The 16,304-nt window shown below is 36.9% G+C and overlaps 1 protein-coding gene across 4 annotated transcripts in view; it reads right to left on the bottom strand.

The window, feature by feature from the left end:
- Nucleotides 1-13,493, bottom strand: part of LOC113175385 (broad substrate specificity ATP-binding cassette transporter ABCG2-like) — a 33,998-nt gene extending 20,505 nt beyond the window's left edge. For 3 of the 4 annotated variants that reach the window (XM_077803479.1, XM_077803480.1, XM_077803478.1), the window contains exons 1-4: nt 13,291-13,493; nt 10,769-10,828; nt 2,734-2,848; nt 2,016-2,168 (exon numbers count right to left, since the gene is read on the bottom strand). In XM_077803479.1, coding sequence (XP_077659605.1) covers nt 2,016-2,168; nt 2,734-2,848; nt 10,769-10,828; nt 13,291-13,493 — 531 coding nt within the window. The remainder of the gene's footprint in view (nt 1-2,015; nt 2,169-2,733; nt 2,849-10,768; nt 10,829-13,290) is intronic. The other variant, XM_077803481.1, reaches the window with a different exon arrangement.
- Between the last annotated feature and the right edge of the window lie 2,811 nt (nt 13,494-16,304).

A 16,304-nucleotide genomic window follows, 5' to 3' on the forward strand; every position in this document is an offset into this window, starting at 1 on the left:
GAGCAAATCTACCTCCCCAAACACAAACCATTTCTTTGCATTCAAAATATTTTCATCTAGCATGTCTCAAACATATAATGCATTATCATCATCTACGGTCACTCTACTGTGCAACAAAGGATCAGAACTTATTTCTTATGCCATCTGTTGTTTTCTTGGTTGACCTTTCACAGTTTGTATCTTCCAAGGAATTTGTCTACTTTATCTATGATGTTGGATTTATTGGCAAATAAATTATTGTTTATAATATTCCCATATTAACATTTAACCTTTTAAAGTCTGTAATGATATAAGCTCCCTTATTCCCTTATTTAAATTGATTTCTTTTGTCTCTTCAATGACTGCAAGTCTTTCCAAATTGACACTGTGCCCACCCCCAACTCATTGAACAATTGCTTGTTTATTCTTTTAAGCAAATCTAGAAGATGTGATATTCCACAGGGCCACTGTCTCAGTCTTTTCAACTAGTCAATGTGATTGTGTGTATTGAGGGGAGTAGAAAGGTTTTGGGGAGACAGGAAGTAGAAAACAATTCTGAAATTCAGAGTCTCCAAAGGGATAATAATCAAATGCCACCCAAGGCCTAGGTCCTGACTAGGTCCTGTTAACAACTGAACTACAAAAGACATTTGGAGGGCTGGGGTTGTGGCTCATCAGTAGAGCACTCACCTAGCAAGTGTGAGGCCCTGGATTTGATCCTCAGCACCACATAAAAATAAATAAGTAAAATAAAGGTATTGTGTCCAACTATGACTAAAAAATAAATATTAAAAAAAGACATTTGTAGACAATTTGAAGAATGTGAATGAATAGGGGCTTGACATAGGTGATGATATGAACATACAGTCCATTTTGTTAGTTGATAATGGTATTGTGGTAAAGAAATGCCATCTTATAGGTACATAATTAGTATTCAGGGATGAAACACTGTATAACATTCTTTAAAATATTCAGCATGAAATTGTTGAAGTAATTATGGCAGGTGATATTTATAACTGATAAAGCAAGGTGAATAGTATGAGTAATTATACTACCATATGACCTGACAATCATATCATTATCATATTGACTATTTTCTCTACATTTCTGTTATGTTTAAAAATTCATAAAAATTTAAAATTATTTCAATTAGATTACATAAACTATAAAAAGTCAATAACTGCCTTCACATATTTTCCTTTAAAAATCCAAATAAGTGACTTTGAGCAGTGCCTGCTTAAAGTTAAAGAACATAGCAAGAGACTACCTTACTGGGAAGGCAAAATCAAATAAATAAAGAGCCAAAGGAAAGAAAACTCAATGAGTCATAAAACAAAAATAAGTGCTAAATGGTAGCATCCCAGAATTCTTCTTCCAAACAAAGTACACTTCACATAAAATACTATCAACAGGTACCAGGGGAAGCAGCAGAGAGTACAGCCCCTCAATTCTTCATTGCCTCAAAGGAGAGGTGATAACAGGGGGTGCCAAAGGCTAAAAAAAAAGGCTATAGAAACATAACTGGTCACCACATAAATTATAAATAAATTCTAATGTGACCAAATATAATTTTCAAAGCCAAATTAACCCAAAATGAACTACATAAATGACAGGAATCCAAGGATTCTAGTTCTATCAATTCCAGAAATATGCCTTAAAAAAAGCATTAGAACAAAGTCTCCCCAGAGCAAGAAGGAAAAAAACTACTAAAGGGGTAGTAGAAAAAAGGAAGAAGAAAACTTAGAGCAAAGCTGAATGAGCCCTGACTTAACAACAAGGGTGAGAAGACCACATGGAAAAGGCCGTGTGAGGTCTGTGGACTAGACCACAGTCCAATCCTGGGATGCAACCATCATTAAGATTGCTTCTCCAGCTTCATTTCCACCTTCATATTATGTAACTTGACTTTTCTCATCATTAAAGAAAACAGCCACTTTTGACCTCACACACCTTAGGAATCTTCTGCTTAAGGTCACATTGTCCACACAGGGAGGTCCTCTTTGCTGGCTGATTATATCGGGGTTTTTTCACATTACCTTAACATCAGCCACTTTACTCAGACCTAAATTTTGAATGACTTTGTTGATCCTCTCATTTTTTTCTTGATTTGTCATAGTTGTTGGAAGCCGAAGAGCAGCTGAGAACTGTAAATTTTCTCTCACTGTCAGGGTGCCCATCACAACATCATCCTGAAGGAAAATAGTATTTTAATGAGACATACAGAGTTTTTTCTAAGACTATTCCTCCAATGACTGTAACTTAATACACACACACACACAAAAAAAAAAAAAAAAGGTAAAGTTTCAGCTCCACAGATTTCAGTGATTCCACATACAGAGAGCTACAGAGTCCAAGCTACTTTCATCTACCAGTGCACACTGAGATAGAGCACAGGTAATCATGATGACTCCAACAGGCACTTCCAGACTGCTTTGTATAAGGATTCACCAAAGGCATCGTGTAGGGAAAGTAGGAAAGTAAAGGGAGGGCAAAAAGAGGATAGGAATTGCCTTTTATGTAAATAATACAACAACTAGAATCAACACCACTGCCTGACAGGGGTCATAGTCCAGATACTCCTTTCCTTTCCATTTGTAATCTCACTCTTATGGGAAATTATGAAAAGCAGGTGTAAATAAGTTTTGTTTCATGAGCATATGAAATAATCAACTGGAATCACACTAAATTATAAGCCAAGGTTTTTCCCCATACAGAACAGAAAAAAATCTAAAGGGAAGATTCACTAATACTTACTTGTACCACATAACCGGACTCACATGGGAAATTGGCATTCCGAGGTGCTCCATTTACCAAAACTTCTCCAGATAATCCACGTGGATCCTTCCTTGCAGCTAAGATATCTAACAAACTATAAAAGGGTACATATGTTATAGGGTTTTTTTTTTTCTCCTACACAGGCCATGTCTCTCAGCTACTCTTAACAGACATGTTTCTCAAGTCAGAAAATTAACTTGTCAGGATGTTTTAAAATTTGTGTGTGTGTGTGTGTGTGAGTGTGTGTGTGTACTTAAATTTTCACCCTTCTTTTCATCATAGACTACAGGAAACACCAAAAACATAAAAGCAAGGTATCATTGGCTTACCCAGCACAGGTGTCCCAAATGACCCACATGGCTGTCTTACCTTGGTGGATCCAGCACAGGAAATGTGTTCCTTTATCTATGCCCTCACAAAGACCTTCTGCTCTACCTCCACATTTTTAATATTATCCCTTTATTTCCCTCCCCAATGCTCATAGCATGCCCCCCACCCCATGTATGCCAAATAACTTATCAAGTCCTATTAGTAAAGCTAACCTTTCTGGTTCTTGGGGGGGGGGGAACACAAGCTAGCCCAACTGCCTATCAACAGCACCTAGGACCAGATAGGACATGTACAGCAAATGCTCAGCCAATACTTACTCACAATAAAAATGATTGTTAAAAACGCACTGAAGATTCTGGAAAATATGGAGCAGAGTAGGAGAAGGGTGTAAATTTCACTTATTCCATGAGCTTGAGGCTCAAGCAGCAGGAAAATACTGCTTCCTTGTACAGTGGGTGACAGGGAACACACTGAATCCTAATATTGGAATCATAAAGACAGAAATCCAGGAACTTTGAACATAGGACAGGAAAGAATACCTTAGAAATCCAATCTATAATGCTGCAGGGTTAGTCCACTGTAGAGGGGAGGGGAGATCCAGGCAGAAAGAAGAGATTGAATCTGAAGGAAATTTGGCACAGGGTAACTGGTGAAACAGAGATGAGGTCTCAACTACAGTGACTCTGAGGCAGTGCCATGGCAAGCTGCTGGGTGAGGGGTGTTCTGTGCTTCCTAGCTGGAGGTGGAGAGCTGATGTGGAATGCCATCTTAGAGTGACTATACGGTAACTTTCTGCTACAGGAGCCAGGGAGTTCATAACAAGCATTGGCCAACTGTCCCTGCATACGCCTGCTGTGAGATCTAGAAAACTCCTGGTGGGGGCATGACTGAGGAAGGCACAAAGAGGATTGTGCTCTTTGGTGACTTGCAGGGTTAGTCAAAGTGAACTTAGAAACTGGACAGATGGGTACATTTACACTCGGGGTCTGTTCCTGGAACAACCACATTTATGGAAATTGATGTGTGCAAGAACAGAGACTTCATCACTTTACCCCAACAATGGAGTTCTCGGGAGCCCCCTCCCCATACCCAGACACCTAGTGAAGATTGGCTTCTGCCTGGAAATAGGGTGGATGGAGCCATTTTCCCTAGAGTAGAAAACTCATGGCAAAGCATACAAGTGTGTTCAGAGCTAAGTTTGCCAGTTGCCTGAACTTAACATTTATAAGTCTACATCAGCCCCGCCCGGGGAGTGCACTCACGGAGTTTGCATGGACAAAACTCCAATTGTCACTACTTCCTATTCTGTCCTTAAACTGGCAAGAAGGGAAACTGAGAGTCAATACAGGCAGCTTCAGTTCCAGGCTACTCTAGCTGACAGCTTAGTGAGGAACTCAAAGAAGATGGACTTCACAACTCCCAGCCCTTGTTCTAACAGGTACACAGCCCAAGAAGAAACTGAAAGGACAGTAAGGCATAGGCAGTGGACATGCATACTTGCCAACAGTGTTGCCCACCTCAGCAGAGCAGCCCTTCATGTGTAGTTAAAATTTTTCTTTCACTTTATCCTTATTCTTATTTTTTTTCTTTTTTCCATCTACTGTGAATGTGTGTATGCGTGGGATGTATGTTCTGTTTCGATTGCCTAGTAGATCTTCATTTTTATCCCCTTTTTCCTCTTTTTAAATTTTTTCCTTTCCTCAACCATTTGTTCTTTCACCTTCTTTTAACTTTAGAGGGGTAAGGTTTTATGCTTATGTGTTTTGGTTTGACTTTTCATCTCTTTGTTTTGGCTCTTTTTTTGTTGTTGTTTTATTTGTTTGTTTTTTCTCTTATTACTCCCCTCCTCTCTTCCCCCTTCAGTAGCTTAATTCACTTGTTCTCTCTCTTTCTCATTACTTATTTTTTGGGGGAGTCAGGTATTTTTTACTCCTCTTTCTTTAGAACCATTACAACTCCTCCCCTGCTGCACTTCAGTTCACCTTTTGAATATTTTAAATTTCCTTTTACCTTCCTACCCCACTTTTTCTTCTTAATGAACTACAGTTTTACTATCTTTAAGAACAATTTAGTTTGTATAATTACTGCCCCACTGTTCATGTTTCTGCAGTTATTAGCACTGGGAAGGGCATAGTTGGTAACTATTATATATTTTTATACTAGTTGTAATTCATGACTGCTTGTTGTTATTGCTGTTGTTAAATGCTTACCCTGCAATTCCTCTTTTTGTGGGAATTAATGGTATATAGTGTCATGGCAGGCACCAGGAATTTATTCTACTGCTCTATATTGATCACTACTATTGCTCTTGCTTCTTTTCCCTTTTTTCTGAGAGGAGCTGGGAAGTAACTGGTACACTACAAGTTCAAATGTAGAAACTCTGCAGTTGAATAACACCCACATCTCAGCAAAGTGACAGTGTACCCTCCTTCACACACAAATCAACCCTAATCAAGCTTCAAAAATACTTTGACACATAGAATAGAGGAGACAAAAACTCTAAATCAATGATTAGCCCCCAAGTAAGAATGACTAGAAGGAGACATCAGATTCCCCTCTTGGACATTTTTCCTACATCAAAATAAAAAATATTCCAAAAAGAAGACTCGAAAAACCTTACAGTGTTATACCAGCTCTAGAAGAGTGAATTCATTCAGTAGTTCTATAGCAGCAAACTGAGAGTCTTTGTTGGTCATAACTAATACTTGGAATACACTCAGCCTACATATCGAAGCCAACAGATACCAACAACACAGGACTTATTACAAAAGAGACAACTACCTCCCAAGGATATCATCACAAAGGTGAAAGAGGAGTCCATCTCATGTGCAGGTCCAAGGTCTCTGAAAATATGAGGAAAAAGTCTCCCTCCAAATGTTACAATCTTCCAAAAAGGAACACAAAGACATGTAAGGGAATAAAATTTCAGAGAAAGATTTTTAAATTTTGATTATTAAAAGTATTAATGAACTAAAAGAAGATATAAGGGACTGGGACTGTGGTAGCGCCCTTGCCTGGCAAGTGTGAGGCACTAGGTTTGATTCTCAGCACTGCGTATAAATAAATAAAATAAAGATCTATCAACAACTAAGAAAAATAATTTTTTTAAAAAAGATATAAGAAACAGATTAAAGAATGAACTAAGAGCAACTACAAAAGGTCAAAGACCACCAAATAAGGAGATAGAGATTCTGAAAAGGAACCAATCAGAACTACTAGAAATGAAAAAAAAATAAATTGAATAAAAGGTTTACTTGAAAGAATCACCAACAGACTAAATTACATAGAAAACAGAACCTTAGGCCTCAAGGACAAGGTATTTGAGCTGGAATATTCAGTAGATAGTAAAGGGGAGGGGAGAACATGATGAGAAAGTACAAGAAGTGTGGAATAGAAAAAGGCAGAGAAGTACAGGCTAATGGCATTAGGAGCCTGTTTAGTAATATAATAGCAGAAAACTTTCCAATCCTTAGGAACACAATGGACATCTACGTAAAGGATGAATATAGAACCGTAAACAGATAGTTTCAAAAATCAAACTCTAATGGAGACATCATGTACAAAATGCCTAACATAGAAAATGAGAATAGAATAGAAAATGAGAATAGAATATAAAGAGAAAAACATCAGATCACAATCACATTTAAAGCTACATCAATAAGACTCACCTCAAACTTCTCAATTCAAACTCTAAATGTGCGGAGGGCAGGGAATGTAGCTCAGTGGTAGAGCACTTGCCTGGCATGGTTGAGGCCCTGGGTTTAATTGTCAGCATGGAAAAAAACCCTAAATAAAATTTTTATAAAACAAAACCAAAAAAAAAAGCCAGGAGGGCTTAGAATGACGTAATTCAACCTATAAAAGAAAATAATTGCCAGCCAAGATTGCTATACCCAGCAAAGCTATCATGAAGAATTGAAGCAGAAATTAAAACTTTCTATGGTAATGATAAACTAAAATAATTTATGGCCACTAAGCCTGAACTACAGAAAATAAATACTACATGATGAGAAACTTAAACCCCAGAGCTCTCAAATAGATGTAGCTCTCCAGAAAAGCAATTAATCAAATAAAAATAAAAACAAATTTAATCTATTAAACAAATGAAATTACTGGAATTAACATCTCTCCATAATAACTCTGACTGTGAATGGTCTCAATTCTCCACAGAGGTGGGCAGAATGAATTTAAAAAACAGGACCCAACTATACATTGTTTCCAAGAGACTCTTATAGGCAAAGATATCTATAGACTGGAAGTGAAAAAATGGAAAAAGATACCTGATGCAAGTAGAGTTTGAAAACAAGCAGGAATAATTATTCTTGTATCAAACAAATCAAACTTCAAGCAAAAAAATAATCAGAATAAATCACATCATTTGCTGGTAAATGGAGTGAGTCCATGCTGAACAAAATAAGTGAAACTCAGAAAGACAAGGGTGAAAAGGTTTCTCTCATGTGCAGAAACTAGAGAAGAAAAATAAATTCAAGAGGAGATCTCATGAAAATAGAAGAGAGATCAGGAGAGTAGAAGCAAGAAACCAAAGGGGTGGGAGGAGGAAAGGGAAAGGGGAATGCGAAATAGAGTTGACCAAATTATACTAGGTGAATTTATGGTGAGACCACAATGTATTATAACTTTATATATGATTATAAGGCATTAATTTAAAAAATAAGTAGAAGAGAGACCAAGAGAGGAGAGAAAGGAAATCAAAAGGAGGGAGATGGGGAAGAAAGGGGTAATACTGGAGATTGGAATAGTTTAAAACTATGGTATATGCATTTATAAATATGTTGAAATAAATCCCACTATTACATATAACTACAATGCACTAAAAAAATAAAAAAATTAATCTTAAGAGACAAGGAAAACTATTACATATAATTAAAGAGAACAATCCAACAAGAAGATATAATGATAGTAAATATGTATGCCCCAAATGTTGGTGTACTTAATTACATAAAACAAATACTTATTGACTTTAAATCCCAGATTGAAACCAATATAATAATACTTGGTATTTCAACACATACCTCTCAACATGCAACAGGTCATGCAGATATAAAATCAATAAAGACACTTCTGTCCTAAATAATTGTATAATCCAATTGGACCTAACAGTCATCTATAGAATATTTCACTAAACAAGAACTGAATGCATTTTCTTCTCAATATCTCATTGAATATTTTCCAAAATAGACCATATTTTAAGACACAAAGCAAATACAAGTTGCCGTAGTCCAGCTAGGCTGCCCAAGTCTGGCTAGGCAAAATAACCAAGAGGTGACAAGCAACTTGAAGGTTGAAGCAGGAACTACTTTATTGCCAGTGAACTCAGCGGGAACTGAGAACTCAAAGTAGCGGGCACCCAGGGTAACAGGAGCCGCCTCTCTGCTGGACTGTAGCGGTACATATACCCAACTAATTACACACAGCTTAACTTAATTGACATCATCTTGACACAGCAGTCAGTCATTAAGGAATCCTCATCATCTTAATGGCTTGCTGGCATTACTTCACAAACCACTCCTCTTGGCATACTGCCAGGTGCCATCTTAACTAGGTTGTGGCCCTCATCAACAAGTCTTAGCAAATAGAAAAAAAAAACTATCCCATGCATCTTGTCAGATCATAATGGATTGACATTAGAAATCAACAGCAAGAAAATTTATGGAAATCACATAAACACATGAAGATTGACCAATATTTTTTTAACAAGGAATGAATCACATTTTAAAAAATGAAAGGAAATATTTATAAATTCCTAGAATCAAATGAAAACAGCAATACAATACAAAAAAATCTGAGATACTATGAAGAGGATATTAAGAGGAAAGTTTATAGCGTTAATGACCATATTAAACAAAAGAATAAAGATTCCAAATAAACAGCGAATGCTGCATCTCAAGACCATAGAAAAGCAGAAATAAACAAATCCCAAGACCAGAAGAAGACAGAAAATAATTAACATCAGAGCTAAAATTAAAATAGAGGACTAAAAAAAACTACAAAGGATCAATGCAACATAGAGGTGGTAACTTGAAAATATAAATATCAATAAACCCCTAGTCAAACTAACCAAAAAAAAATGAGAGAGAAGACACAAATCAACAAAATTTGAGATGAAAAAGGAGATTCATTACAGCAATTGATGAAATCCAGAAAATCATTAGGGACAATTGAAAACACATGTAACAATCAATTGGAAACTCTAGATGATATTGACAACTTTCTAGACCCATATGACCTACTCAAATTGAACCAAGAGGATATAGAAAACCTCAACAGAACAATAGAACAATGAGAGTGCAAACAGCCATGAGATTAAAGCCACAATAAAAAGCCCTCCAAAAAAGAAAAGCCCAGGACTACATGGATTCTCAGCTGAGTTTCACCAGATCTTTAAAGAAAAACTAACACTAAATTATTCCATGAAATAAAAAAGGAGGGAACACTGCTGAATTCATTCTATGAAGCCAGTATCACCTTGATGTCGAAACGGATAAAGACACATCAGGGAAAGAAAACTGCAGAAGAAACTTGATGATCCCATAAGCAAAAAACATTAATAAAATGTTAGCAAACCACATTCAAAAACACATTAAGAAGATTATATACCAGGATCAAGTTGGTTTCATCCCAGGAATGCAAGCTTGATTCAATATGCACAAACCAAACATGCAATTCATCACATAAATAGAATCAAGGACAAAAATAAATGCAGAAAAAAAGTCTTAGACAAAATTCATCACCCATCACCCATTTATATTAAAAACACCAGAGAAACCAGGAACAGAAGGAACTTACCTCAACATCATAAAGGCTATACATGACAAACTCAAAGCCAACATCATACTGAACAAAGAAATACAAAGCATTTCCTCTAAAATCTAGAACAAGACAAGGATGTCAATTCTCACCACTCCCTTTCAATAAAGTTCTTGAAATTGATCAAAAGAATCCGGCAAGAGAAGAAAATTACAGGGCTACAAATAGGAAAAAAGAACTAAAACCAGCATACTATAGTGATATGAGCAAACACAGGTATATGATAGCCATATACAATCCACAATAGCCAGTTATGAAACCAGTCTAGGTGCTCATCAATAGATGAATGGAGGGAGTTCTACTCAACCGTTATGTCACTTGTTAGTAAATGAACCAGACCTCGTCCTAATTGAACTAAGCCAAATTCACAACGTCAAGGGTCAGATGTTTTCTCTTATATGCAAAGGCTAGTATGGAAAAAAATAAAGTTTTAAAAATTGGGGTCTCATGAAAATAGGAGGGAGATTAGTAGAGTAGAATAAGGGGATTGAAGAGGAAGAAGGAGGTAAAGAAAACTGGAAGAACTGGGAAACAAAGTTTAATAAATTATACCATGTGTATGTATGAATACATCAAAATGCATTCCAATTTTATATAAAACTATAATGCATTAATTAAAATAATTAAATAAACAGAAAGAAGATCAATAGAGTAAAGGAAGAGGATGGGGAGAAAGGAGGTGAGGGAAGGGGAAAATACTAGAGATTGAAATGGAGAAGACTATGGTATACACCCATATGAATATGTCAAAATGAATCCCACTATTATGTACAACTATAATGCCCTAAACATAAAATTTAAAAAGCACATTGAACCTGCACAGAAATGGCTGACTTATATTTTCTGTTATACTCACAAAGATTTGCCTCCACCTGTGGGTCCCAGGATAGCATTGAGGCCAGGTTTCATGATCCCACTATAAACACAAAAAATATAAATTCATTGTTCCACTTTCAAAGAAATAATTTTCATTGAGACTCTGCATTGAATATTTTCAATGAAGGTTGGTAAAACTGTGGACAGAAAACAAGCACCAACTCTTTATTGGCATGGGAGGGGTACCAGGGATTGAACTCTGGGCACTTGACCACTGAGCCACATCCTCAGCACATCCCCATCACCACCCCCAGCGTTTTGTTTTTTTTTTATTTATTTAGAGACAGGGTCTCACTGAGTTGCTTAGCACCTCACTATTGCTGAGGCTGGCTTTGAACGTACAATCCTCCTGCCTCAACCTCTTGAGCTGCTGGGATTACAGGCATGTGCCACCAAACCCAGCCACCAACTCTTAAAGAGAAAAAAAAACTGATTAATAGAAGTCTAGTATACATAGGATATGAACCACTAGTCAGAACCCATAAGAATGGTTAAGGTCCCTCTAAGTTGCTTTCATTTATCCTTGAAACTATTCCTTTTTGAAAATGACATATCCAATGTCCAAGATTCCTTGAAACAAGTAAGATTTTTTTACCCATCTCTTACTCTTGTTACTCTTAACACAGTATCAAGTATGTAACAGTTTTGGAGAAATGCTTTACCAGTAGTAGTGGTCTCACTAACAAAATCAAATAGACCAAAAATCAACATTTCTGAAGCAAAAATACAAAGGGTAGAATGAAGCACTCCCGACGATAAGAAGCCATCACCTGTTCAGAACATTCAAGGAACATGTAGTACCAACTAGGAAAGGAAACACACATCCTCAAGACACATTATTTCATTCCTTTTTATGGGTCCAGAAGTGGACTGGAAAATGCTCAGTTTAGAATTAGGAGACATCCCTCCGGTAGGGAAAATTTTTTAAGGATGTACAGGGATGGCGGAGACACCAAAGTTTCACAAACTAAGAGCATGTGTGAGGGTAAAATATTTGGATAGAGTAGGAAGGTGGAAAAGGTATGACCAGGCTGAGAGCCCAGAAGGCAAATAGCTTGAATTTTATCTTAAAGGTAAGATGGACAGTGCTAAATAGAATGAACTTAAGGAAGTTTAAGGGCTGAGATTCCAAAGGATACAGAGATGATGAAACAGAGTCCTTTCAAAACCTCAATGTCTACAGTCTTTTCTATAGCATTAGTAAGGAGGCAAAGATGTACTCCTCAGAGAAATGGTATTTATTTCAAGTGTATAGTCAAATCTGACTGCAATTGTTCTAAAATAATGATTCCCACAGAGGTCGATCTTACAATTACACAATTGTCACAGTGAAGAACTTCCCAACACAAGTGCCTCACAGCACTTACAGTGAAGGGGACCTCAACATTCACTGACTGTGCTACCTGACCTGTCACAATTATACTATGGCTGCCAGGGGTTAAGGCAATATGTACTCCCACTTTGCTCATTAACTGATGTATCCCTCACTGAAACATGAGGAAAAGTGAAACTTGGGTAAACACAGAGCCAGCTGTAACACAGAAAAATGTTATTCTTTTGTTGACTTTTTCGTGTACTGTAAAGACACACTAACAATTGGGTGGTAGGTCCATGGGTTTAAACCAGTAGCAGAGTGAGCGCTCAGCATGCATGAGGTCTGGGATTCAATCACTAGCACCCCCCTCATTAAGTAAATTGCTATAGTCTATGAATTTGTATAAATAAGTCATTCATTTAAAACAAGTCTATTTGTCATTAGGGGTAACAGCACACACTTGTATTCCTACTGACCCAGAGTCTGAGGCAGGAGGATTGCCAGTTTGAGGCCAGCATTAGCAACTTAGTAAGACACTTTCTCAAAAAAATAAAAAGAACTGGGGATGTAGTTAAGTGGTAAATTGCCTCTGGATTCAATCCCCAGTACCCAAAAAAGTAAAAAAAAAAAATTAATAACAGTTCTATTTGTAAAGCAAAATACTATCACAATATACTGTCATTTCAACCTCCTTGCTACTAGAATATAAAGAGCATAAAGTGCACAAGTACCTAAAAAGTGTCTGGCTCAAAAAGTATACCAGCAGATCCTCTGTTTAATAGTTGGAAAACAAAAGTTCAAAGCTTACAATTATATTGTCACAATCAAAAAGCAGTAAATCACACAGCCAGGTCCACTTCCTCCAATACACAGGGAAAACTAAATGACACATTATGTGGGGAAAAATAAATAACACATTAATTATCCAATTCTCAAAGAAAACTCAATGCATATGGGGAAATCATTTTTAAAAACAGCATATAAGTTCTTTTCAAAGTTAAACATATACTTAACAAAGTCATCTAATCATTTCTATCCTAGGTTAGCCAAAGGAAATAAAAGCACATATCAATATGTCTGTACAAAATGTCTATGCAAAAGTTCATAACATCTTATTTGTAATAGGAAAAACCTGGAGGTTCATTGTAGATCAATAAAGGGGCCTTTTTAAAAGTTCATGCACGTACTTGATATCTGATAGTATTTCTAACTCTTCCTTATTCTGACCAGGTAGAAAGCCACTCTTTACTTTTACTCGATAGTAGATGTGATGAAAACTCAACACAGCCCCCTCAGTAGATGTCTGCAGGTCCCTGGAGGACATCCCGGGAAGGCCATCCGTGTTTCTTTGCAACATCGGGATACAAATTTGATCATCACTGAAAGTCATCTGAAGAGTTTCTGCCTTCCTGTGGAGGGAAAAGTAATGGTAGGTTGAAAGGGAAAAGAGATCGTGAGCCCTTCATAACAAACACTTACACCAAGTCTATTTTAAACTGTGCTGCAGTGAGTAGATTGCTTTCCAATGAACAACCCACATCACTGTGATAAAAACAACCCCAGAACCCATAATAAGAGGCAGATAGAACTTTGAATCCCTGCACTCCAAATAGGTGTCAAATAAATTCCTCATAAGTAAATAGTTAAGAATATGAAAATTACGCAAAATACATAAAGAAAAAGACAGATAAGGGTTACTTTTGACTAGCTTGAAATGCATATTATGATACAACTTCAGTTCAGGGTCAATGTATATGCCGCCTATATTTCTTTTTTAATTTTTTAGTTCATGACACTGTTATCACCCAAAGGGGCATAGCCTAGCACTCAGGGACAAAAGAGCTTTCTCAGACTTTGTAGCTTCAGACTTTACATCTCTGGTTGTTATGCACCTTCAATCATCTAAAAATGTAAACCCCAACATCCTCTGCAAAGATATACCCATTTCCTAAATGGGCAAACATATTTAAATTCTAGGATGATTTAAAATTAAGTCTCATTAAATAAATCAAACTAACAGTTAAAAATCTCAAGACTTTAGAGGGAAAACTGAATATTACATTTATAAATAATTTTTTAAAATATTTATTTTAGTTGTAGGTGGACACACAATATCTTTATTTCATTTTTATGTGGTGCAGAGGATCGAACCCAGTGCCTCACGCGTGCTAGGCAAGCACTCTACCACTGAGCCACAACCCCAGCCCTATAAATAAAATTTAAAGTATTTCATTGAACAAATTTCAAAAGTCCCCTTAGAAAGATTTAGATGAAGAAATAAAGGTGAACAGAAATTGTGAAAGAAGTTTGAAATATCATCTGCAATAAACCTCATTTTTTATTTTTAAAAGCCAAAGGCATCCATGAAGAATGTTCTCTCTCTCTTTGGAGGACAACTGCTCCAAATTAATCATCCTCCCGAGAATATGACAAGGAGTGTGTGAAGATTGTTCTGATGGGAGCAACAAAGTCACAGGGACCAGAGGAACCAAACTCTCAACAAGAAGGGAACAGCTCTGGGCAAGCAAAGCACCTGTGCATTTTCCTCTCCGGGTATTTGCACACACGGGGTAACACTCAGGAAATTCCTGCAGAAATAAGCTTCATCCTTAAGAAGCCCCTCGTGATCTAAGCACATATTTCAGCAGTCTCTCAGCAAGGGAGACAAAATTCTTACTACTGGGTCAGCAAATATAAGAAGCCCTGGTGAGACCAGACTCAACTTGTTCAAGATGATCTTCTCAGACTTTGCTAGAAGAAAATTTAATCCACCCTCAAAGAAGCTATCATCATCCAAATTTTCAATCCAAAATTACCAGCCACGCCAGAAAATAGGAGCTCAGTTTCCAAAAATGAAAACACAGAAGCAGACCCAAAGGAAATCCAAGCTGGAGTTACCAAATATTGACATTAAAGCCACTGATTAATATGTTCAAGAAAATAAATAAAAGAGTGTTACTAAAGAATGAGTATCTATTTTTAAAAGTTAAAATTAAGAATTCAAGCTGAATGGAGTTGTCGGGAACCACTCTGGACAGAAGCTTTGTATGTACCTTTAAGTCCTGAGTACAGAGGTGCAATGGTGTTGCACCCATTGCAATACAGGTAGAATTTACCTCTGCTTAGATAAGAAAGGTGCAGCTCCAGGAGTGGGTACCACCCAATGGGGCTGAATTATACCCACTTGTTTGTTTGCCCTTTTTGGATAGAATGTTCCATGGACTAGTTTCCCCCATTAATAAAAACTGGGTTCAAGGCATGCTCCCTCTCTTTCTTGCCTGCCTTGCCTCCTTGGTGGGAGCTGGGTTAAAGGGGCCATCACAGAACCCACTGTATGTCATTATTTCGTGCCAGCCCAGTTTTTCTGTAGTGACCCTGACCGGTTTAGTCATGTGTCACAGCATGTACTGGTACATAACAGCACTCCCAGCTATACCTGAGGCTGAGGCAGAATGACTCCAAGTTCCAGGCCAGCCTGGGCAACATAGACCCTTCCTGTCTCTTATAAGAAAATTAAGGGGACTAGGAATGTAGCTCAGTTGTAGAGCACATACAAGGTTGTGGGTTACATCACCAGCACCAGAAGGAGAAAAAAGGAAGAATTCAGTGCATAAATTTAACAGTAGTTTACACACAGATTAGGAATAATAATTAGTGAACCAGGACAGTGGTATCTAGAAAATATCCAAGATGTAAATGGCAAATAATGAAAATCATCACCATGAAAAAAAAAGCTTTTGATTGGAAAATGAGAAAGAACCACATAAAAGATCCTAAGAACCATAGAATATGATGATAAAGGTCTCACACATGTGACTTAGAAGCCTGGGAGAAAAAAGAATACAACAGAATCAATATTTAAAGAAATACTGGCCAAGTATTTTCCAAAACACAAAGGTATTAAGTCAGAGATTGAAGAAGCTCTAGTTGTACCAAAAGGATAAACACAAGAAAACCACACACAAGCCTGACATAGCAAAACTGACAAAAAAAAAGAAAGAAAGAAAGAAAGAAAGAAAGAAAGAAAGAAAGAAAGAAAGAAAGAAAGAAAGCAATGTCCAAATAATTGTTTCTATACCCTAAAACTTAGCATTTACAACACTCTATTTATTTTGGAAACTAAAAAGCAGACACCTTTTTAAAGACTGGCACCCAAGATATTAAAAGTAAACAGCTGGGTTTTTATGTGAACACAGTGAAT

This window comes from Urocitellus parryii, chromosome 10 (assembly GCF_045843805.1).
Source record: "Urocitellus parryii isolate mUroPar1 chromosome 10, mUroPar1.hap1, whole genome shotgun sequence".
Lineage (NCBI taxonomy): Eukaryota > Metazoa > Chordata > Mammalia > Rodentia > Sciuridae > Urocitellus > Urocitellus parryii.